Below are 26324 nucleotides of genomic sequence, written 5' to 3' on the forward strand. Positions count from 1 at the left end.
TAGAAGAAGGGTGATTTTGATTCCACTCTATTAGGCTTTAGGCCTCATGTCCATGGGGAAAATCAGGCCCGCCGCGGATTCTTCATGCTGAATCCCGCAGCGGGTCCCTCCTTTCCCGTGGACATGAGGCCTAAAAATAAGCATTACTTACCTGTCTGGACGCTGCAGATCTGCTCTCCGTCGCGGCCGAATCTTCATTCTTCGGCCCGGCAGTTGTGCTCGGCACGCTGGGAGCGTGCCACGCGCATGCGCCGTGCACTCTTTTTTTTTTAACTTTTGCTCTCCCGCACTCCTGCGCCAGAGAGCAGAAATTCAGCTGCAGGTGTGCCGCGGATCCGGACAGCTTCCATAGGCTTCAATAGAAGCCTGCAGGAGCCGTCCCCGCGGGAGACCCGCACTAAAATGGAGCATGCTGCGGGTGTTTTCCCGCACACGCAACCTGCGCCTCAAGGGAAAATGACATCAGCAGGTATTTAATTACCTGCGGGTGTCCAGTGCATCCCTATGGGGTGCGGATCACGCGTGTGGGTGACCTGCTGTGGATCTGTCCCCGTGCACACGAGGTCTTAGAATCTGGAATACTGTGTTTAGTACATCGGACCTCACGTACAAAAAGACATTGATAAACAAGAACAAGTCGTAAGGTGGACTACAAAAATGGTGGAAGGTCTCAAGAACAAAACTTTTCAGCAAAGACTTATTATAGAACTTAATTTGTATAGCTGGAAGGAAAGAAGGTATAGGGGGACATGATCACAACTTTACATGTTAAATGTATAAATTAGGTTCAGGAGGAAAGTGTTCTAATAAGAAATTATACATAAGAACAAGGGGGACAATCTGAGATCAACTGGGGGAAGATCAGAAGCAACGTCTGGAAATATTATTTTACTGAAAGAAGTAGATACTTGGAACAAACTTCCAGCAGATGTGGTTGGAAAAACAGCAGTAAGATAATGTAAGCATGGTTTGGATAAGCATCCATCCATTCTAAGAGAAGGGCAGACTAGATTGATCGGTTGGTCATTTTTTTGCCGTCAATCTTCTGTGTTTCTAATATATATGATTACATTAATAAGCACCTATTTGGATAACCTTACTGAAGGTGGCCCTGTGATTTGGGCTTTAATGCATTCATGCATTCTAATGAGTATTAGTACTATGAACAAAATACCAACTCCAAGGTTGGGAAATCTCGCAGAATGTTCGCAGCAGGACCACACGGAGATTCCGCAAGATTTACTTAGCCGCGGGTTTGAAGCGGCTTTTCAGCCTGTATTCCACTGTGGAAATCTCTCCCCATAGAGAGAAGAGAGTCCACAATGCAAACAGCTCCACAGTTGACATGTCACTGATTTGAATTCCACGTGGCAGACTGTCGGCAGTGTGTGAACAAGATTTTTGCAAATCTCGTCCACTTTGCTGCTTAGTCTCAGTTTTAAAAATGCAACAGAATTCCCATGCGGAGGGTCTGCGCTGCACTAACACCACCGTATGAACCCAGCCAGCGACAGTTTTTGCTACAGTGACCTAGTGAAATCTTTAGTGTTGGTAAATATATTTGTGCGTTGTGGGGTCCAGCAGGTTCCCTTTAATAGATTCTGCAAGCACAGCATAAAAGAAGTGTAAAAGATGTCTGGCTGCAGGAACAAATTGTTCTCGCCACACAGTAACATGCTGTAAATCAAGCTCTGGGATCCTATTTTTTGTTTCTTCCTTTGTTTTCTTTCTCTTTCCGGCTCTGTTTTTTCATTTTGTTATAGCAGAGGGATACTTTTTCACTGCTCACTCTTAAGAATGACCTTTCTGGATGCAGCGATCTGGTAAACTCTTCAGAGCGTAAACTTGGCTGGATGAGGAGGTCTTTGATGCTCTTCTCTTCTTTTTCACAAATAAACATTGTTTGTACCTTTTTCGATATGGTTAAAAATGTGGTCCAGCTTAGTAATCAAGAGGAGATGTAGGGACTGCAAAAAGTTCTTTCACATGGTTTAATTAAGTATCTGATCCATGTCAGATTTTTCACACTAAGGGCGCCCACCCACTGGCGTTTGCGATTTTCGTGCGTGAAAAACGCAGCGTTTTTCGCGGCTTTTTCGCGGCATTTTCGCAGCTTTTTCCGTTAATTTACATTGACATTCATGGGTGCATTAAGAGAAAAATAAGGACACATATGCAACTGACAGTTCCTATGTTAAAAATTGCAACGGACTGAAAAAAAAACGCCAGTGGACAGGAGTACATTCAAAACTAATTGCTCTTGAGAAAAAACGCAAAACGCAAAGGAAAAAAAATCGCCAGTGGGTGCCCACCCACTGGCGTTTTTTTTCACTGCGAAATTCGCAGGTTTTTGTTTTCTGCAGGGGATCTATGGGACTTGTAATGTAAAAATCGCGATCGCGCAAAATCGCGATTTACCGCGATATCGCGATTTTGCGCGATCGCGATTTTAGCTTTGCATGTCCCATAGCCCAAAGACCCCTGCAGAATTTCGCAGTAAAAAACCGCTAGTGGGTGGGCACCCTAAGGCCAGTTTCACACGGGCGGATTTGAATAGAAGAATATGCGGCCTGGGTCCGCACAGAGGATCCGCGGCATGTAGCATACATTGAAGGGTATGTAAAAATTGCTTTTTTCCTTCACACTCGTGAAATTAATTGTGATTTCCGCTCGCGGAGGAAAAAAATCGCAGCATGCTGTATTTTGCTCCATTGAAGTCAATAGAGTTCGTCCAATCCGCAGCCCATCCACAATTGACATTGAGGATAGGCTGCAGGTACCCGCGTCATTGCCTAGTGATGGCACAGGGTAAACAAATATGTAAAAAAAATCTGTACTGCACCGTACAGGAAAAGAAGTTGTGCGGGGTCACTGGCCGTGTCAAAGCCGGATTCCGTCGGGGGAAACCGCATGCGGACTCTGGATCGTTTGTGTGAGCCCGGCCTTAATTCGCTGCAGAAATTCAAAGGTCAGGCACAGTTCTGTTGTGGCTTTGCATGCAGATCCATACACGGATTTAGCTCTAGCCCAATAGGGCAGCAGCCTGACGCATCAATTCATATTTTTTGTGAAACAGATTTAATTTAATTTCCGTATAAACTATGATGTAGATTCTTACAGCATTCGATTAAATGCTAAAATACTGTAGGTGCCGCTGCGGAAGTAGCTTGTAATATTTGTCAGTGAATTTGGAATGCTCTGATGATTACTTGTCTTTAGCTGTTACTGAATTTATCCCCCCATCAGACTGACTGTAGATCATCACCTTATTGTTCTTTCTTCTGTAAAAGAAATCTCCGTTTTATTGCTTTGGCTTATGTTATCAAGGTATCAAGGTATCACCCCATGCACAATTTCCTAGTGTAATATCTATAAAAGGGGTTGGCCAGTAAAAAAAAATATATATTTTGAAAACATACATGGTGTAAAAACATAAAAAGGCATACTCACCTAATTCCCTGCAGTTCCCATTCCAACCATGTCCATTCTCAACCACAGGGGAATTGAGGTGTCAGAGAGGAATAGCAAGAAAACTGAGGTGTCAGAAGTAGTAGGGGAACTGAGGTGTCAGAAGTAGTAGGGGAACTGAGGTGTCAGAAGTAGTAGGGGAACTGAGGTGTCAGACTGCAGTGCAACTTAGCAGAAGTGTGAAGTCGGGGTGCAAATGAGCACCCCTGGCTGCTGAACTTGCCAGGTGGAAATATAAAGCAGCATATGCTTTATATAGGCAGACACTGCTCTATGGGGGGTATATAAGGGCACAGTTTGGCATTAGTCTCTGAAGTATTTAAGGGCACTTGCCTATGAGAGGCATAGGCTGGCATTAATATGTGACGGTTATATAAGGACACAGCCCATTTAGCCTGGGGTATGAATTTATTTGTATTGTTATAGAGGCTGGAAATGGCTCCACAAACAAGGGTGATATCTTGATATTAAAGTTTGCAGTCATCAGAAGAAGTAGTGATAGTGTTCTGCGCCAGATAAAGAAGATAAGCAAAAAGGTTGTCTATAATCAGAGACTATGTCACCTGTGAGTCACTAAATTTAACTGGTTTGTAATCATTTATGGATTTCAGAATACTTAGAACTGGTATCTATTACTATATTGTCACTATGGTATGATATCATGTTTTTATTTACCACAGTCCCTGTTAACTTAGGCCGCCTGCAGACGAAGAATTCTCGCAGCCGGACCCGAACCGAGCTCCTGCAGAGAGCAGCGCGGGCACTCACCTCTCCCGCGGCCCTGGCTCTTTCATGTGCATGCGCAAAGCGGGGCCGGCGGCCGGTGAGTGACGTTTCAGTGAGCCCCGCACAGAAATAGAGCATGCCACGACTTGTTTGCCGTGCGAGATTTCGCGCGGCCAAATCGTGGCCGTCTGCATAGGATTGCGTTTATTAACGCAATCCTATGGCAGCTTCCAGGGGTGGAAATTCCATGGGAAATCCCGCCGTGGAATTTCCACTCGTGTGCAGGCGCCCTTAAGCATGCAATTTACTTTTGTAAACACATTCATAACTATGATAGTAACCAGGTCGCTCTACCACATTGCATGTTTTTGAGACTACACTGCTGGCTTACCTGCAATCAGGGGTGTAGCTAAAGGCTCATGGGCCCGGGTGCAAAAGTTTATCTTGGGGCACCCCAACTTTTCTTAACCCCATAACACAGAGGCGTAATTTGAAGCTCCTGGGTCCCAATGCAAAACCTGTAACAGGGCCCTCAACTATAATGCTTTATTTATAGTACTGAGCTCCCTATATGGAGAATAGAGGCCTTATGGGCCCCCTAAGGCTCCTGGGCCCGGGTGCAACTGCATCCCTTGCATCCCCTATAGTTACACTAGTGCCTACAATCTAATAGACAGTTGGAAACTGTTTTTAGGTTTACATGAGACTTTCCCTTACCTCCTGGGGCCCTTGTGTAGTATTGTATGTCTACCCTTGCATCAAAGTATGGATGACTATTAGGGTGTCATGCAGGGAGATGATTAGAAATAACCATCAAACCAAAAAAAGTAGTTGGAGGCTACAATGATGTTTTCATAGTCAGGATAAAATGAGTGAAAATGGCCTCTTTTGTATTATCAACATTTATGGTAATCTGATGTCTGTAGGCCAATCCAAGGTCACTGAGATCAGTGTAACATAATTTAGTATTTAAATTACATTTTCTAAATGTTACTCTTTTTAAACTAGTATTGTTTGTTTGCTTTTTGGGTGTTTGCTGAGACATTGGGATTATGAAGTACACTGCAGCCCTGTTACTTACATATCATGCCTTACAAGTAGTGTGGAAAATTATGTCTAATGGTCTGCGGATTGATGTATCGTAGAATTATTTCTGTTTTTCATTCTTGGCAGGACTTTGCTGTCACAAGGTCAGAGCGTAGTGTGTGTTTTTTAATTTCTGTAATTTAAGTTTCCTTGCCAGAGAACTTGTCCAACCGACAGAAAGCTCCCAGACTTTCAGTCCAAACTACTTTTTTGGCAGAATGCAAAGGAATGAGAAATCTCCTTGCCCTATTTATCAATGCAGAGAATAGGCCCAGGATTACCAAGTGTATTTCTTTTATATAAAAAGCTATTCAAATGCTGTTTTCTGAATATTACATATACATAGTAAGCGGACAGATTTTATATATAACTTTTGTAACTACTCAGTGTCGCACTGGGGTGCCCAGGGCCTACCAGTAAAATTCATTCTGGGGGCCTCCTGCTTAGCAACATGCAAATATTACCTGATCCTCCTTCACTAATTGCTTGCCACAACATTCAATAGAAAGGTAGTTGCAATTATCTGGTGCCCTGTTACTACTGAAGTATATGCAGAATGCTGCAGGCCCAAAAATTGGAATACTCCCATTCACCTGATATATGCAGATCCTGTGTGCAGATTGGGTGGGGGGGTTGAGGGCCCACTTTGGTTCAGGGCTCATCAAGGGATTCATCTATTTCCCTGTGGGCCAGTTCAAGCCTATAATTACCATCCAACATTCTTTTTTAAAGTGCTTATTCGATTATTTTCCTACAAAAGCGCTATATATTTGTAGACATTGTTGAATTTCACTAACTATAGGGGACACGGTTGCCCCCGGGCCTAGGACCCATAGGGGGCTAATAAGCCCTATCTTCTCCATATAGGGAGCCTAGTAGTATGAATAAAGCATTATAGTTTGGGGGCCCTGTTACAGATTTTGCATTGGGGCCCTAAATCTTCAAGTTACGCTACTGGGTATGGGTCCAGATGGAAGGAGGGGGGGCCCAGCTGAACTTTTGCACCCAGGCCCCTGAGCCCTTAGTTATGCCCCTGCCATAGACTGTATACTATGTATGTATGTGTGTGTGTGTGTGTGTGTGTATATATATATATAAAATTTGTTATAAATGTATGACTTCTGGGGGTCTGACAATTGGAAACCCCAGCGATCACAAGAACAATGCTCCCCAAGCCCCCGTGTGAGTGAGTGGTAATATGCAAGTGTGACCACTGCTCCATTCACGAGTACGGCACTTCTCCCGTCAGCCTCTTACAAGTGAACAGTGTGGTGGTCACGTATTTGCACTCCTGCTCTATTTCATTCACAAAGGAGACTTGGGGTTGCCATTCTTATGATTACTGGGGGTCTCAGTAATCAAACTTCCTGTGACCAAAAATCAAAGTCTGTTGCATTTTTTGTGAGTCATGTTGTGGGTTTCAGCATGACTTCATTAACAATCATTAGATGTGATCTCACAATGTGACACAGCAATCTTCATATTACGCCACCTGAGTCACCATGTAGCCCTAGATTTTCTAAACCATAAACCCACAATATGCTCAGGAAGGTGGGAGGTGTACCTAATGCCAGCTCCCCTGTGCATTGCAGGGCGGAAAAGCATCGGAGGTGTATCCATTGCTTTTCCGTCCTGCTCCTTGTGAGTTGGCTTTAAAAAAACAAAAACCACACCGAATCTATGCTGTGTGAACAACACCATTTCACAGGAAACTTTGTCTGCAGCCTTCCTGTGTATGATCTGGTTAATTTTGAAAGGGGAATGCACACCATGACTTTTCTATAAAGTGCTCGAATTTGGCCCAATTATCACTGGAAACTTTTCAATAATATACTACATTCCAGGGTTACTGCTGCTTCACCATTTCAGAAGTGTGGTGTTTGGTTACCACTTTGCCTCCTAAGTACTCACCTCTGACCTTTTCAGAGATCACTTTGTAACATCTTGAAATGGAGGTCATTAGTTTTATGTTTTAAATGACTGCAAAATGAAGATTTGTTAAAAGTCAGAAGAGATAAAATTCCTACTTTATCTCAGAAATGCATTCACGGTTCAGGTCATAACATGAGTTTGTGAAAGTATTTTAGAAGTTAAAAGGGTGAATCAATTCTTGGAATGGAAAATTTAGCAAGACTGTCAGTATTTAAAGTGTACTAAAGAGACAACTAACTCTACAGTCTCAAGGAGTAAGTTCACCTTCTCGGAGAATTAGTTGGTATGGGATCGGAGCTGTGTCAGGCACGGACCCCAGAAGAGTCAATCACAATACGCTTCAATCTTTTATCTGGCACAAAAGATAGATGACGCATTTCCAGTCTGGACTAGACTCTTCATCAGGCATTACACAACTCCATGAAGCACTAGCCCCCACTTATGAACCTAACCAGGTGAGCAGTATGAAATTCCACCGTTTTCATTACAGACATTAGGCTTCTGCACATGAGCACCTTTCTTCCTTTGTATTTACATGTTCTTTGAGATTTGTCTCCTGATATTCACCATTCTGGCAAAACTCAAAATCTGACTGCACACTGCAACTCACATAGGAATACATAGTGACGCTCAGTTATCTCACTACTGTTTGCAGTCAGATACCTGAACTTTAACTCTTAGAATGCTAAATGTCAGGTCAAAGAAATTCAGTGGACTTGTACTTTAATTTCAACTTCAGATCTCCAGGATTTAGAATGAGTTAAGCAGTTTGCTTTTCCATTCTGAACTTAATTCACTTTATATAAGACAATATTAATGAGAATGAAGAAGCTGCGGTGCTGATTTAATGCTGTGTCACATTAAAGGGGTTATACCACTTCTAGCTGTTTTGTGCAGTGGCCCGCTTTGGTACTACAGGCTAAGTGGTGTTGAAGTGAATGAGACTCAACCTGCAGTACCAAGCTAGGCCACTGCGCAATGTATGGAGCAGTCTGCTTCCAGCAGTAAAACAGTTAGAAGTTGACCCCTTTTTAACGGTGGTTTCATACACAGCACACTCTGTGAAAAGTTTTCTGAAAACACAGTGCCATTTTTCCACAGTTTTTTAAAGCCTAAGGGCTCACACCCACTTGTGTTTTTTTTTAACGCTGCTATATTGCTGCGTTTTTCTTGTGCTTTTTTTTCACGCAATATCGCTACATTTTTTCACGCGATTGTCAATGGGACTTTCTAATGTTAAAAACGTATCGCAAGTTGGTGCTTTGCGATTTTTGTGCGATGCGTTTTTAACATTAGAAAGTTCCATTGACAATCGCGTAAAAAATGTAGCGATATTACGTGAAAAAAAAGCACAAGAAAAACGCAAGTGTGCAGGAGCGCTAACCCAGAAGAGGCTTCAAAATTAATATGAAATATAACACTTTTCCCGAGTACTAACATTTTCTCCCAGTACTCAAATACCTACAGAACTTACAGTGGGGATACATGATGTCACAAACAGACAGTCAAATTATTGGGGTGTGCATCTGGGACCTGTGGTTCTAAAGGTTTCCATGAGCACAGCTTCATAGGTGAGGGTTAATTGAGCTGGCTGGGTGTGGAGCTTCTGCAGCAAATTCCCTCTCATCTGCTGCATATAAAAACCAGCATCTCTTGGTAGTAGATGCTGGTCATTTTAGTGCTTTACTCTGCTGTAAACCCACTCAGAGCTGGTGTTATGCATGCTTGTCTGAAGTGTCTCTCTCACCTTCCCTGAGGACGGTCTGGACATGGCGCGGCGGAATAATGCAGCTATTAGATTCTATTGAACCTAATGGCTCAGTCCTCGCATGCGGGATTCTGCCATGGATTTACGCCATGGGTAAAAAAAAAAATCACGGAATGTTCTATTTTACCGTGGCGGGAGGTCTCCATTAATATACTATTACTGGAGACCTCATAAAAACGCTGTAAAAAGCGCGTTTTTCTGCAATTGCCAGTGGGGACATTTTTGTTTATCCCCGCAGGATTCCCGCGGCGTAAAACCATGGACGTATCGCTCTCCGTCTGTGGGTAGGAGGCCTTAAGGAAAGGCTGATCAATCAGGAACTCCTCTGCAAATGAGCTTGAGCTGCAGCAGTATAGTCAGTTGTCTTCTAAGGCCTTAGTCACACAGGCGTTTTTTCACGCGATTTGCGGATCGCATGACGGATGCGCATCCGCAAATCGCGTGACCGGTGCGCGCAAGTCGCCCGCAAATCGCCCGAAAATCTGCTCCTAGCCGCGTTTCATTAGAAACAGGCCGGAGCTGTCCAGCGCATTGCATTCAATGGAGACGGCAATAGAGCCGGCTCCATTTAAAGCAATGCGCTGCGGGCGAGCCCGGGATGAATTGTCGGGAAGGGCTTAAATATATAAGCCCTTCCCTGCAATTCATCCTAAAATGTGTAAAAATAAAAAATATATATATACTCACCTTCTCCCGGCAGCCGGAGCTCCGCGCGGCCGTCCTGCAGTGAGTGTGAAGGGGGTGTGAGTCAGATCTGCCCCCTGATTGGCTCAGCGCTGAGCCAATCAGAGGCATGTCTCACTCACACCCATTCATGAATTCATGAATGGACGTGAGTCAGACCTGCCCCTGATTGGCTCAGCGCTGAGAGGCAGCAGTCACTCACCCATTCATGAATTCATGAATGAGTGTGTGAGTGAAACCTGCCTCTGATTGGTCAGGGCTGTGACCAATCAGAGGCAGATCATTCAGCAGGCGGGGATTTTAAAGCCCCGCCGGCTGAATAGTGCCGAGAAGCAGTTCAGAAGAACTGACAGCGGCCGCGGCTGGACTCCGGCTGCAGCGGAAAGGTGAGTATACAATTTTTTTTTATTTTAACACATTTTAGGATGAATTGCAGGGAAGGGCTTATATATTTAAGCCCTTCCCGACAATTCACCCCGCGCACGCCGGCAGTCCATTGCTTTCAATGGAGCGGCTGTATTGCCGGCTCCATTGAATTCAATGGGCAAACATCGTTCTTCTCTGTCACAGCTGTTACAGCTGTGGCAGAGAATGATTTGTCTTCTATATGTTCTCAATGGGGTCGGCGCTGCTGCCGCCGGTCCCATTGAGCGCATATAGAGAAGAGAACAGGAATCGCAGATCGCAGATAGGTGCGATCTGCGATTTCTGTTCTATAATTTATCGGACGAGCGCATAAAAAGCGCTCATGTGTCCGATACCATTGCAAAGCAATGGTTTTATAAAATCGCCGAACGCATGCGCATGCGTAAATCGCGGCTAAAAAACGCCCGTCTGACTAAGGCCTAAGAGTGGCTTCGCACACAGCATTTTTTTAAAAACCCATTTGCAGTCCAGAATCCAGAAGTGGATTAAAAAAAAAATGAGAACTATAAAGGAAGGACTTACAGTTCCTCTTTCTCCTGGATCCACTTCTCGCTTTGGCTCAAAAAATACATTAAAAACCGCAAAAAATGCGGTTTGTGAAATCACCCTTATGGATCAGCTGTGAGACAGTTACATTGCCTGACAATATACTAGTAGACAAGAGCTGACAACGTAGCAGGAGAATTCCTACTGATCTTAACAAAGATTTATACTTTTCCTTCCTGCTGGATCTACTTCTGGCTTTGCTTCAAAAAACTGCATCAAAAACTGTAATGGCGTTTTTGCAAAAAAAACTACTGTGTGAAACCATCGTAGCAGCTTTTTCTTGCACAGTCTGGATCCAAACCACCAGCTGTTCAGGGCACAGCAGCACAGCTCCATTGAAGCGAATTGGGCCATGCTGCAGGTGCCTGCACAGCCAGGGGGCAAGAGCACCACTGTGCAAGGAAATCTTTGAAGTTAAAGTAAGGCTAAAAGCAGTACTGCAGCCCCCTCATTCTGTAAGCAGTGTTGGTGCAATGGGGAAATAATTACATATACTTTGTCAGTAAATACTATGTGTAGTCCTAGCAGTTCATTGTTAATCTTCAGACAGAAGTGGAGATAACTCTCTGTTCTGCTTCTTTTTGTTGGATCCCATGCTCTAAACTGCATATATAACATACCCATAAAAGCATGCAGATGTCTTCCCCCATATCCTTCCTTCTTCTATTGCAAAATATTGTCTGTAGATGTCTGTAACCTTGGCCAATTTGGAAGTGAAGTGTCTACAGCTTCAAAAAACATTTGGAGCAAAAGGACAATAAAATACTATTTTTGCCAGTTTCAAGCTATTTTGTCAGCTCTATATAAATTGTACCTTAGTGTTTATGGAAGAAGCACAGAAGAAAATGCTTCCCAGATGGTTCTGTTCATTTGCTAAGACAAAAAAGTACCCTCATATATTACCTTGTAAATCTGTCTACTCTTACCCCCATCACTTGAAGGGTCACGCAAATTATATGGTAATTTCTTCAAATATAGATACATTTCACAAAATGATGGTAAACGAGACTCTGCCAAATTGTCTTTCACGCTCTGTAGAAGGTTTTGCCCAAGTGCTGACAAATTCAGCAAGAGTGGAGCAATAGTCTCATAAAACAAACTATGTGAGTATTTATTGTAGTAGAATATTGTCAGAGGACTGTATTTGTAGGAGTCTAGGCGCTGGAACCCGCACCAAATGCTGGAACAATGGAGCAGGAATACTTTGTCAAGCAGTGTCTCTTTAGCTTCTTTCGCCTTCACTTTTAATGGGACATGGCTTGTGATAACATAATCACTGACCTCAGCTGAAGAGAAAGATACTTCAAGTTATTATATCACTAGTCTTTTTTTTGTACATGCACTCTGATATATTTAGTTTTCAAGTTCAATTTTTTCAATGCCCTCTGTAGCAGGATGCCACTACAACTGCAAGAGAAAGTAATTGAACCCTTTGGAATTACCTGGTTTTCTACATTGATTACTAGTAAACTATGGTCTAAGACCGTGGTTCCCAAACTTTTCAGCAATGGAGCACTTTTTGAAGCAAATGTTTCTCATGGAGCCCCAAAGTGGGACAGAGGGTGTGGTCAGGTGGGGAGGAGGGAGTGGTTAGGGGCAGGGCTTATTAAGCTATGATTTTTACCTCCGTCATTATAAAAAGGACTAGGCCATTTAAAAAAAAAACAGGGAGGAACGCTGGAGCGCTGGATGGGCTATTGATATACATTATATTTAAAATGATCATGCTGTGGGATTAAATCCCGTACCACATGTCAATATCCGCACGGGTTTTGTGCAGATTTTTTTCCACAGGGTGTTAATGAGATTTTCAGGATCTCATCTACTTTGCAGCTACAGCTGCTGTAAATTCCACAGTAAATCTACCCCGTGTAGTAAGAGTGACGCCCTATTTTGGTGGCCCCAGTAGTAATAACATTCCCTATATTGACCCAAGTAGTAATAGCAACCCCTATTGCTGCCCTAGAAGTAATAGTGGCCCCTATTCCTGCCCCAGTCATAATAAGTGACCCCTATTGCGGCCCCAGTAGTAATAGATGACCCCTATTGCAGCCCCAGTAGTAATAGGTGACCCCTATTGCGGCCCCAAATAGTAAGAGGTGACCCCTATTGCAGCCCCATTAGTAGTAGACGACCCCTATTGCGACCTCAGTAGTAGTAGGTGACCCCTATTGCGGCCCAAATAGAAATAGGTGACCACTATTGCGGCCCCAAATAGTAATAGGTGACCCCTATTGCGGCCCCATTAGTAATAGGTGACCCCTATCGCGGCCCCAGTAGTAATAGGTGACCAATACTGCAGCCCCAGTAGTAATAGGGTCCCCCATTACCACCCAACGCCATCGCTCCACTCACCGCTGCAGCAGTGTCCAGACAGGCTGTAGTGAGAAAATGAATGAACAGGACCTGCGGTGTTATAGCAACGCGAATTCCATGACCGGAGCCAGCTTATGTGATATGCATTGATAGTTTGCCTGAAAATAAGTCATACCCAGGAAATAAGCCCTAGTCACACTGCATAAAAAAAAAGAGAATGCATTACCTAGCAGGCTTGGTCCAGGTCCCTCCCGCTGCTCTCTAGAGGTTTGGCGCAGTTCCCACAGTTCTCAGACGCTCATACAACATCACTTCCTGGTTACGGGATTCATCAATTAATCCCACCTCTAAGAAGCACTGCATGAACCTATGCAATGGCTGTGATTGGCTGTGGCTCAGCCAATTCATAAATACCACCTCTACAACACGGTTCTTCCACCGCTGCTAAGCCAATCAATTTAGCACTGGATCAACCAATCACAGCCATCACATTGGTTCATCCAGCGCTCCATTGATTGGTTGAGCAGCGGTCGAATAAACCAATAACAGCCATTGCTTCCTGAAGGTGGGATTTATGAATACCTTAACCAGGAAGTGATGTTGTATGAGCGGCCAAGGACTGTGGGAAGCGCGTTGGAGCTGTGGAGAGCAGTATGCGGGACCTGGACCAAGCCTGCTAGGTAAGTATAATAAGACCACTCCCGAAAATAAGACCTAGTGCCTCTATGGGGGCAAAAGTTAATATAAGACAGGGTCTTATTTTCAGGGAAACGCCGTATGCCATCGTAAATCCTGTTCCTCACTAGAGCCTGTCTGAACACTGCTACATCAGTGAGTAAAGCGGGGACTTAGACCCTCAGACGGAGCACAGTTTGGGCTCATGCCCACGGTTGTGACGGACTCCGCCAGTGGAATATCACAGCGGAGTCCGCCTAGGCCCCCCCCCCCCAAAAAAACCCCATACTTACCACTCCGAATCCTCCGTACACATCCCGCATGGAGAGCTGGCGTGCATGCGCAGTAAGGAGCATGACGCACCATCAATGTCAGATGATGCAGCCGGTGGTGGGTGGGGCTGCGTATTCACGCGATACTTCCTATGTGCTACAGCGGAAGTATAGCTTGACAGCCGGCTTCCATTGACTACAAAGGAAGCCCGTCACACAAATTACCGCGGCATTTAGAATTTGCTGCAGTTTATTTCACGCTGCGGAATTCTGCGATAGAATTCCGCAGTGTGAACATTGAGCTATTAGGTACAATAGAACCTAATAGGTGTGGGGCAAGACCGCGAATTTCTACAACGCGGCAGAAAACCAGCCGTGGGCATTAGCCCTTTGGGAAAGGCTGGTCTAAGATAATTTTAGACAAACACAATCTAACTAAACTAATAAAACACAAACAGTTGTACTTTTCATGTTTCTTATCGAGCACATTGAGTAAACATCCACAGTGCAGGGAGAAAAATAAGTGAACCATTGAATTTAATAAACTGTTGACCCCCCTTCAGCAGTAATCACCTACATCAAACATTTCCTGCAGCTGTACAACATTGGAATTTTGTAGCATACCTCCCTGCAAGTGCTATTATTTATTTTTAAAGCACCATTAATTCCACTCTGTATCTGTAAATGCTTACTGGGATGTTTTCTAGTCCCTATAGATAATCCTGTGGAAAAACACATGAAAAAAACTCTGCACAGAGAGCAGGCCAAGTTTTGAAAAAAAAACACCACTGATCTAAAACATGCCCCAGTGGTGAAGAAAAATGGAAAAAAAAACCAACATTATTTGTAGTGCATTTAATATTCCTGTTATTTGCTACTCTGTTTAGTAGTCTGGCTGTCTGCATATTGGGGGATAAGTGGTTGTATCAGTCAGTATATCAGTAAGTATATGGCCGCTTTCTAAATTAACATCTAGCTGGAACATTTTTGTTTTTTTGCAAAGGAAAAAAACAGAAAAAATGCATTAAAAATGCAGGATGACTCCTAAAGCTGCTACATGTGGAACCCCCCTTAAAGCTTTATCAATGCATTGTTTCAAACAAAAATTAGTGACTAAACTTGGAAATTTAGCATTTTCCATCAGTTTTGTATCTTTATGCCCGTTGGCTTTGTTTTGAAATATTTGATAGTATTTAAAAATGATTTGACTGTGACGGCTGAATGTTATAGAGCATTACTTTGTTGACACCGTACAAGGATGAAGTCATTGTAAACAGGGCCCCTGGCAATAACCATGAAGCGGAGCAGTAATCAGTCACTTCATACAGTAGTTACCTCAGTGATATGAGAACTGTGGAATTGCCACAATTGTTTAGTATTTTTAAAAACGTATTGAAATATCCTCCATGTTTTCTTATCCTTTTCTCAAAGAGCGTCATCCAGTTCTTATGCCTTGCAGGACACCTAATAGTTTGGTAATGAGATTAAATGATTAACGTTCCTATTCCTCCAAGGTATTTTTTTTTTCTTTTCGCAGCATGAAATAAAGAGACATAAACAGAACATATTATGAAAAAGAGTTAAAAACCTTACATTGAGGCCTTGTTCACACCAGCCCTCTTTTAGCTCAGTATAGGCATGTGAAACATGATGCCCATATTGCACTAAAGATCACGTGGACGGCCCGTTAAATAAGCAGCAGCAGGGCCGTAGGAGGGTCGGCAACTAACCCCAACCCTAAACCTAAACCTAACCCTAAACCCTAACCCTAAACCTAAACCCAACCCTAAACCTAACCCTAAACCCTAACCCCCCGCTGGTCTCGTGAAGTAGCACTCGTGCACATCTCCAAAGGGCAGTGTGTACCCACCAACCAATCAGGTCGCTGGAATCGCTCACCGCTACTGAAGTGCGGCTGAAATACCAAATATGCTCCCTGGATGTCTTCTGCAGTCAAGGAATTAGAGGTCTATTAAGGTGACATTAAGATATAAGTAGCTGACCAGTGGGGGTCCAACTACTGGGACACTCACCGATCATCAGAATGGGGTCCAGTCTAGCTAAACGTGTGCTAACGCTTCATTAATTTTGCCAGTGTCTTTGGGGGATATGGAACTTCTATTCTGGCAATTGTTGGAGGTCCCAGCAGTTGGAGCCCTACTGATAAGCTACCGTGTTTCCCCAAAAATAAGACTGTCTTATATTTTTTTTGCCCCAAAAACGGCACAGTGTCTTATTTTCGGGGGGAGGGGGGTGGGAGCCTTGTACTTACCTGGTCCGCAGCGTCCCAATGCCTCCCGATGGTGTCCTGGTGGCCCGCGGCGGCGTCTCACAGATGTGTTCTGCTAGCGAGGGGGCTTTGAATCCCCCGCCTCCAGCAGAAGCGAGCGCTGCGATTGGCTCATCAAGCACTGGCAGCCAATCACAGCCGGCGCTCGATGAGCCAGTCACAGCCATTCAGTTGGAGAGCCGCCAGAGACCAATGGGACACCGCGGAGCAGGTGTGTATTGTTTTTCTTGGGGGGGGGGGCAGGGAGGGTGCACCCGAAATAGGTCCTATTTTTGGGGGAGGCCTTATATTTCAAGCCTCCCCCGAAAACCCGGTAGGTCTTACTATCGGGGTAGGACCTATTTTTGTGGAAACGCGGATAGGGGATAACGTAATGTCAACAGAATACCCCTTTAATATCTGCATCACTGCTCATTTAGGGCTCATTTAGGTCATAAAAATAGTTAATGGTAAAATTCCTGGTGGTCTAGAGTAGAGAAAGGTTAATTTCCATTTTTGTGGTGCTCTAGAATCAAATAACTATGTATAAATATATTAGAGGACAGTACAAGGATCTCTTCCATGATCTGTTTATATCCAGGACCGCTACGATAACAAGTGGGCATCCTCTACATCTAGAGGAATGATGGTTTCATCACTAACACAGAAGGGGGTTCTTTACTGTAAGAGCAGTGAGACTGTGGAACTTTCTGCCTGAGGACGTGGTGATGGCAAAATCCATAGAGGAATTTAAGAGGGGACTAGATGTCTTTCTAGAGCACTACGATATTACAGGTTATAGACATTAGGTGACCAGCGGGGTTGTTGATCTCAAATGTTGATCTAGGGATTACTCTGGCTTCTATTATGGATCTTTTACCTTCATAGGAGCTAATTGGCTTGCTGGGGTTTTTTGCCTTCCTTTGGACCAACAAGGGGGAGGCTAAAACAAGCTGAACTAGATAGACATTATCTTCATTCAGACTAACATACTATGTTTCTATGTTAGAGCAATGAAAGAGTTAATCCTTCATACTTGGAGACCAGTGGTTTCTGCAGTTTCCAAAGATGGCATGGTTGAATTCAACTTCCTTTTCCCTCAGAGCGCAGATTATAGAAATGATCACAGAGAGCGGATAGAGAGAATTGTGCAACTATAACTGTACAGCTGTACATGATTGGGCAGAGCATTTTGAGTGCTCTGCTCGATCTCTGAGAGGAAGACTGAAGAAAGTTTGCACAGAAGCACACTTTCCCTGAGTGAGGAGAGCTGCTTGGCTGTGCTGCCACGTAGTTTAAAAGACACACTAGCCGATTAAAGATGGACACTCTGGGTGGCCTGAAACCCCAATGGTCACCCAAACACATCATAATATAATCCACACTTGGTGAAAACCTCTGTTCAAATACTCTTCGTAGGGAATTTTGAGTTAATATTGGAGGATCCCTTGTTCAGGATTTGAATCTCTTTGCCAGTGTGGAGAATAGCATCAAAATGTGTCTTGTCTCTAATGCTAGAGGACTTAGCATACATTACGTTGATTACAGTGGGAACTGTGTAGTGCTTAAATGGACTTTCTGGTACTGACCAAACAAAGAAGGCTTCACCAGCTTCTCTGACTAGTTGATGTACACTGTATTAGTATGTACAGTATCATTAGTCTAATACACTACACCTACTTTGATTAACCAGAGCTGTCCACATGAGCAGTGCTGCCCAGTTACAGCAGCATGTAGTGTCTTAATGTGCATCAGGTAGTCAGAGAGGGGGTTCAGCCACCTTTGTTTGTCCACCTGTTGCCTGGAGGGTTGCTTTAATTTTAGTGCAAACTAAGCCAACCAACAGGTGGTATAAACTTAGACAAAAGCATCTTACGATGCACCAAATTTATCATCTAGCATGAGCCACTGTGATAAATTTGGCAATTTTTTAGATAAACTAGCCTAGGTTTACGCTGTCTATTAGGCAGGATTAGTAACTCTACCCCAGTAAGTGAAGCTCTGCGCTAGTTTTCGAACATTGGATATTTTACATGGTACAGAGGATAAGTTTTTTTTTTCTTATTGTTGCTTATTGAAGTACTTATGGGAGCATTTCTTAGAACTGTTTGTTTCAACCCCTTCCCCTCCAATGTAGTTAAAATAATGCATGTGTTAGCAATTTGTTTTGTTATGACTTTTTGGCTGCAGGAGTGTCCAGGAGCCCATTCAAGAGCCAGCCATATGCGTAAAACCGGTCTGTGTGACCTGGCATGGAGCCAGCCATTGTTGCATATGACAGCAAGTGCACTGCCCATGGCAGCGTATCTCACGCTCACATTCATGTGCAATGTGCCTTGTGTCTTTATTTTTTAACTCCCCACTCTGTGTCATTGCGGGGTTGCGTATGTATCATTGCGTATGGACAGCGTGGCATACACTACCCATAGAAAATAATAGGGCTCATGCGGCATGATACATGGTGAAATAGAGCAGTGTTTACACATGTACTTTCATTGACTCCATTCATCGTGGGTCACACTGTATAGGACCCCAAAGTAGGACATTCAACCAAAAATTTGGGACAGCACACAAGATGTTAATTTCCCAGGTGAGCAAACATTTTTGTATTAATACCTCTGCGGGATGTGCAGTATTTTGGGCGATATGCCCTTTAGTGAGCCAAGATGCGGACTGAACACATTTTTTGATCCTGGCCCTTGAAATTAGTCTTTCAGTCTTTAGTTTGTCTCTAGACGTGAGAGGAAGTAGACTTTTAATATTGCTATTTAAATTACAGTTTTATTTATAACTTTTCATTCTCACATGTACACATTGAGTTTAACAGCCACACCGAATAAATAGGAAAGGATTCCAGGCACAGGGAGTAATTGGAACATTAAATAGGAAATGTTTCTGAAGGAGCTTTAAGTCTGTAGCTGGCATACGGGCAATGCAAAAACTTTAATTGGGTAGGAAAATGTTACAGATGAAACGTCTTATAGAAGATTCTTCATGACTATTAGTTCCAGTCCGCTGTCTTGTATACAGTATACAATGTAAATGTCTCATTTTATGTTATTCTTTTCTTTTGAGAATGTAGATGAGCTATTTATTCCCTGAAATTGTTCAATTAATGTGTGGTTCCGTAAATAGCCAAGATATTGAAATCCACAAAAAGGTAGAGGAGGAAGGGTTTAGAAAAGCAGCATGGAAACAAGATGCACATGTTAAGTTTTTATAATTTCATATGGAGTCAGAAAATGTCACATCGTTCCTGAAATAAAGTACAGAATACACCTATATTCAACAGTGTTATAGCTTAGATTCTAAAAACACGTTTTTCCAGCCCCTCCCCCCCTGCTAGAAAATCAAATCCAATTCATGGAGGCGCCACCTCACAATTTACAGGACCTAAAGGATTACTAGTAATGTCCATGATAGGACATCTTCAGTGGTCTAGAGGAGTCCTTGCCTCGATGGGTCAGAGCTCTTTTGTGGGTACAAGGGGGATCTACACAATATTGGATAGGTGCTTTTAATGTTATGTGGCTAATCAGTGTAAATGCTAATTAGGCACTTAAGGCACCTTCACACTGGCAAGAAAATTGTGCGAGATTTGTGCGTTGCAGGACACACAAATCTTGCACAGATATAAAAACAAATTATTTTTAATGAGTTCATTCACATTTGTGATGTTTTCCTATGCAGAAAACAAATCACAGCATTTGTTCTTTCTTGTAGCGATATCACCCAATGGGATCAATGAAATCAATGGGAGAAGATCGCGAAGTAGCCTGCAGGGCTGAAGGAATCCCCCATAGCGAGGAGAGAGAGGGAGAGATACAGGGGATCTACTATAGCTCTCCCCATATTTCAAGAGATAGGCGTGGGGCTAGAGGGCTTTCTGAGAGCAGGGGCGGGGCTAGAGTGGATTCTCATAGTGATTCCTGCCAGAGAAGCCAGAGGGATCCGCCTTCTCTCTCGTCCCCGCTCTCGAGGAAGGCATTTAGCCCCGCCCCCTGTATCTCCAAATATGGGGAGATCTCTAGGAGATCCCCTGTAGCTCCACCTCCCTCTCTCTCTTCTCACTATGGAGGATTCTTCAGCCCCACAGGAATGCAATGCTGTTTCCATGTGAAAAGGCATCCAGGGGTTTTCAGAAGGACTGCGAGTACGATATCGGGCCATGAATCACCAGTGTGACCAGTGTGCAGGAGCCCTTCTAGTACATTGGGAGTATGAGTTTTACACCCTGGGATGGAAAAAGTAAAAAGCTGCTGAGTGCTTTATTTTCAGTAGACAAGCATCTTTAAGACATATATGACTTCAGATAAATTCTACATGATGATATAATGTTTTGTAAATCATCATCAACTACATAATGTTAAAAATCACAATGACACCAATGCAGACTTTTTCTGCCAGTGGTCCAAACACTTTTGCTTCATATGATTTGTGAAGGCCATTTGTAAAATGTGATATGCATACCAGCCGAAGGAAGACAATTGTAGGAGAATAAAGCATTTAACTTGACAGAGAAAGTAAGTTAGGGAAATGCAATGTTTTGTATATTCTGTGAATGCCTACATTCTACTCATGTTTTTCCACTACATCCTTTGTTTAGTGAAGAATCCTGCCAATTATATATTTTCTTGCCCTCCAGCTCATACAAATGGAAAGACCCTTCTGCTGAGTGCTGACACAAACTCTAGTTTACATCATCATAGTTCAATCAGATCAGACCAGATGGAAGCTGTCAGACAGTGAACCGCATTCCTCCCACCGCTGTTTGACAAGAGACATTCTAAAGCAGTTACTTATTTGCAGACCTAAAAACAAGGACTTGCAAATCTCAGTTACGGCAGTGCTATGCCTACCATGTGTTTGCAATAAAACTGACAGACAGAAATCACTTGAGGCGTAGTAAAGTATTAGTAGTTCGGAAAAGCCTTGCTGCATATTTGACTAAAGGAATACAAATTCTACTATAAGATTCTAGAAAATCGATGTAAGAAAAGTCCATATCTTAGTAAATAGCTACATTTGCCATTCTCTTTTGTCCTATGTTTAGAGGCATTACAGAGCAAGTTCAGAAATACGTATGCTCAATGCAGATGTGGCGATTACCAGTAGAACCCAAAAAGTAAGGTGAGGTTTTCCCAAGAGTTCCCCAGTGCAGCCTTACTTTATGAGAACAAGGTGACATATGTGCAAAGTAAACAGAAATGTTCCGGCTCTTTTTTTTCACAGCTTGGAAAAAGCCATAAAGGCCAAAATACTGCTGTTTCTTTTGAAAGCGTGCCACACTTTTCTTATATAGTAAGGTGTTTGGCAACACCCCTACATGTGGTTCCCCTCATTTCTTACACATTTGGAGATATTGGCATTTTTCATACAGTATTTTAATGCATGCTCAAAAATGTGGGCACTGATCTTAGCAACCGGTTTAGCAGAGGTAATTTCTCATATCTCATGAGAATCAGACAAGCTCCGTCCACGGAAATCAGCTTCACTCAGTTTTTGAAGTCATTCTAAAAAAGGGGGTGGTGTATAGACACGTGACCAGTGCAGCCAATTACAGACTGCAGTAGTCCTATGGGTCAAAACGCCATTGCAAGTAGCCGTAGTACAAACTTTTCCATTGGATGAAATAAATGCAATATTGAGGAAATACTGGTGTATCCCGTTTCATTATAGGTCTGTACTGCAGATACGCACTGTGGATGTTGGCCAGTTCACTCCTGTGAAACAGCCATTTGGTCAATATCATACAGTGTTTCTGTGAAAAACGCCATGTTTTATTATAGTTATTTTTAGATTTTTTTATACCTTTTCCTGGTCAAACATTTGATTTTAAGTGTTTTGTGGGTCACTGACATTTTTTTTCAAAATGCATCATTCTCTGGGCATTGCGTTTTTTCTCTTTATTTTAAAGGACTTGAATAACACCAAAAGGCCTCATTCAGACGAGCGTGTGTTTTGCGCGAGCATAATGCACGTTTCTAAAAAAAAATGGGTTCCTATAGAAGCGTTGAAATGAGCGGAATTTGCAGCGCAAAACAGCACACACCTAAAAAAGATAGGACATAAGTACACGTTTTGTAGGAGTGTCCATTGATTCCTATGGGAGCAGGAGTTAATGGAAACTCCTGCGCTGCCATAAGCTTCCCTGCTGCTTACAGCAGGACATTTAAAAGTTGCTTCTGGCCAGAAGCACATTTTTAATGTCCCGTTATTGACTCCTTAGTCCCCACAGGGATGAGAAGACTCCCCGAGGGTTCCACTAATCCCCGCTGGGAATCCCCTCATCACTAAACACTGTGACAGCATTGTCACGGTGTTCAGTGATGATGGGACACCCCCCGTGGCAGGGGACCGCGATGCTATAGCATTGCACACAGGCGCACAAAAAAACACGCTCGTCTGACCGAGGCTTAAGGCTGCGTTCACACATGGTCTTTTTTCTTGCATTGTCTTTGCAGCTTCTAAGAAGGGCCATGAGATGCCATCAAACCAGTAAAGAGACTACAGTTTTGAGGGGAAAAAAATGTGTGACAGCCTAATAAACATGTTAAAAATGAAACAAAAACTGTTATCAAAAACACATGTAAAACCAACTATAAAAAATGTTTCAAATTCATGGGTTTTGATTTCCACCATTTAAAAATACTGAAAGTTTGTATGAAGGGGCCCTTTACATAACCTCTGCACTATTCCTCTACATTTTGTGTAGTTTAGCTGGAATAACAGAATGTGTCATTTTGGCCCTCTGGTATCAGCTAAGTGTTTCATAGACGGAAGGGTTGAATACAGAATAGAAGGAAACAAATGACATCTGGCTGATAAATTGGTTCTAATGATTTTGGATTGATGCCAAAGGGGCCAACTTACAATGTGCATGATATGTAGTTTTTGTACTATCTCTTGGTGGTTAACACAATGCATTCGTAAAGATACTTCGTTCATGCTTTCTATGTTGCAATATTGTTTTTTTATGAAGAATGAAATAAAAAACCTTGTAATTAAACCACATGTTAATTAATCTTCTAAAGATCTGATAAGCAGAATAAACATATTTTGGAATTTCTCTTGAAGTAGAAGGTATGGATTGTCTTGCCCTAATGTGTAGGCAGAAGTTCAGTAGAGATGGTAACTCAAATTCATTTTGGGTAATACCCATAACCATTTTCATGAAATCTATTTGTTGTCACCTTATTGAAATGTTCATGTGAGGTGTCAGGAAAACGGTAAACAATTTTTCCTTCTTGAATGGCCTCTTAACACCTTAATTGACAGGTTTTTTTTAAATGAGTCAACAATGCAATTTAATCTTGCAAGTACTTATTAAGGAATGCAACAATCACATTGCAACATTTTTTTGTAATGAAAGAATACATTATAACAATTTGGGAAAATAAAAGTAAAAACCCCGGAAGATTTCAGAGACAGCTCAGTGCTCTGTACATTTCAGCACTAGAGCTGTCCACGGAAATCTTCCGGGGTTTAACTCTATGGTCAGTGCAGCAAGCCCTGGAGATTTTCCGGGCGTGCCACTAAAGGGGTTAAAGGCCTTGTCACATGTATGGAATATTTCCGCCCTGTATATTTGCCGTTGTGGATTTCTGCATCACAATCCACAGGCTAAATGCGGATTTTGGTGTGAAATTGCAGGCTGATTTAAGCCATTCTCATTTCACATCACAATCCACAAGGAGCTGTATTTTGGGTAATAGTTAGACATGTAGGCATGCCTACAGTTAAGCATTTCTGGAACTGTAGTATTACCGTATATGATGGCCATTCAGATAAATAACCATCTTTGTAACATGACAAGGGCTCAAGTTCGGCAGAATGGGCTAAACATTTACAGAATGTGTCTCTTTTCTGGCTCATGGACGGGGGTCCACAGTGGGGGACTTTCACTATGCCCTAACGGGAACAACCTGTTTTATGCTTTTTTTTACATAAAACTCAAAAAAACCTTTTTAGGTAGGATTAACATGCAACATTTTGTAGTGTTTTCCATGGCATTTTTCTTGTCATTTCTAACTACATTTTTTGTGTGGTCAAAAACTTTATCCAGAAGTCTACAGCAAATTATTGAGATGTTTATATAGACAGTTTTTAGTATTTGTGGCATTTTTTCTAAAACGCTGCAAGCTCTGGGTATGCTGCATCTGCAGCATTTTTTACCTCGACTTCGGTATAGGACTTAAAGGTGGCAGAAAAAATATATGTTTTAAATATTACAAGTAAGGCAACCAGTAATAATACTGTCATAATAAAAACAGTGACTGAAATTCATGGTGTTTTTTTACAAGTGTCTAAAAACAGTGAAAAAATAATTTGTGAAGTAGCCCTAAAGATGGTTAAGCAGGATATTGAACCACCCAATGGTTTCATTATATCCTTATTGCCATTGGGACCAGGTACTATATGTAATGAAGTAACGAGACATACTATAGTGGACTGGAGAAAAACACCACGAATGATGGAATGTAAAATTTGTTAATAAAAGTTGAATATTTCAGCACATTCTTGTTCTATGAAGCACATTTTATGGCACTCCGCCATTATCTTGTTCCTGTTGGATACTGATATGTGCCATATGTTATTTAAACCTTTCACTGGATGCATTACATACCAGTTATTCTAACATAACAGACTCTCCATTGACCAAACGTCTCACTTCTGAAGGTTAACATAGCATCAACTACGGGTAGTAAATGTCCTGTTGGCTTACAGAATAAGCGTAACGTTGCTGTAGTATTAATACCACAGTCTCCTCTACTGCTCATTTAACATACTGCCTTATTTCCAGGTTATTTTGAACATTGTTCAGCCAATAGTTTTGACTAAACGGGAATTCCATCTCATTTTCTGTTATTTTTGGCCATCTAGTCCATTTTGGCAGACTTGTGTCAAAATGAGGAAAATACATTTATGTCAGCTTCTGGTCCTTATCAACCTTAGACTACTGCAAGGAAGGCTTTCTTATCATCTAATCTATTTTTTAGAATTGATTGTGCCAATGTTTTGAAGATTTTAGACGGGAATAGAAAAACCAACATAAAACATGCCAATACCTTAGCACTGCGACTACATTGTGCATCACTCTGCATTTCTATGTATATCCAGTACTGTATTCTAATACTGCTGGTAATAAATGAGATTCTCTAAATTGTCTGCAGTCTTTCACTACAATCCCAGACCATCTAACGAAGTGAAATCATTCACATTTCAGCATTACCATTTAAGTACTATTCACTCAATCAATTTGGCAACTCAGACACATATGTGGAGAAGGTTTTTGCATCAGTGGGTTCACCCAAAGCCATTTTGGAAAAAAATATATGGAACAGTCACCAATATGTTACACCCATCAATTAATTACACTCACCCCACCCATTTTTTTTCCTTCAGCTTCCCTTTTTATCATTTTCCTTTCACTCATTGGCCTGTTTTATTGCTAAAAAAATTGGCAATAAAGACATAAAATACTTAAAATGGTTGTCTGAGTTCTTGCTTAAGATGAAAAAAGTTGAGGACAAAACTATCTAAAAGTAATATACTCACCGTGTCGTTGGAGCAGCACCTTAGCATTTGACAGGTGACATCAAATGGTCAGAAAGCCTGGTGACGTCTCATAAACCTGCCAGGTGGGATTCTAATGTAGAAGCCCATGACAGGTTTATAGGGCATCACTGATGATTGGGCTTTTGATAGGTTGCAGCGGTCATGTGAGTAAACAACCCACATGACTGCTGCCTCGGATGGAAACAGAAGACTGAAGTGTGGCTACTAGTGGTGGGACAACAGTGTGGCAGCAGGAAGGTGGGTACTTTGTTTATTTTTTTATATATTGGGCAGCTCCTCACTGCCACCGTTTTTTTGGAAAACCCCTTTAAACGAGTTATCTGCTTTGGACCCTTTTATAATTTTCCAACAGAAAGCTATTCTTTGTCCTTGCAAACTGTTCCCAAAAGAGGGGCTCCCCTTCTGTCATAGGGATACTTCCATACATGTTTCTTACACATTTCCATATACATTTTTGGCACCTCTGTCCTCATGGTTCCTGTTTAAAAATTCTGTTTGCTGAAGGTCCTGTAGATTTCAATAAAGAGGTGGTCTTACTTGCACGCAGCATCCCTCTCCATTGAAGTAAATTAAAATG

At 42.4% G+C, this 26324-nt stretch overlaps 1 protein-coding gene across 2 annotated transcripts in view; it reads left to right on the plus strand.

The window, feature by feature from the left end:
- The window catches only part of P3H2 (prolyl 3-hydroxylase 2), a 168072-nt gene that overhangs the window by 72850 nt on the left and 68898 nt on the right, over positions 1-26324 (plus strand). Inside the window, exon 1 of one of the 2 annotated variants that reach the window (XM_066602111.1) lies at positions 7530-7667. The exons of the other annotated variant lie outside the window; for it this stretch is intronic. Coding sequence (XP_066458208.1) covers positions 7581-7667 — 87 coding nt within the window. The 5' untranslated portion in view covers positions 7530-7580. Of the gene's footprint in view, positions 1-7529; positions 7668-26324 lie in introns of those variants that run through there. 2 annotated transcript variants of the gene reach the window in all.

This window comes from Eleutherodactylus coqui, chromosome 1 (assembly GCF_035609145.1).
Source record: "Eleutherodactylus coqui strain aEleCoq1 chromosome 1, aEleCoq1.hap1, whole genome shotgun sequence".
NCBI lineage: Eukaryota > Metazoa > Chordata > Amphibia > Anura > Eleutherodactylidae > Eleutherodactylus > Eleutherodactylus coqui.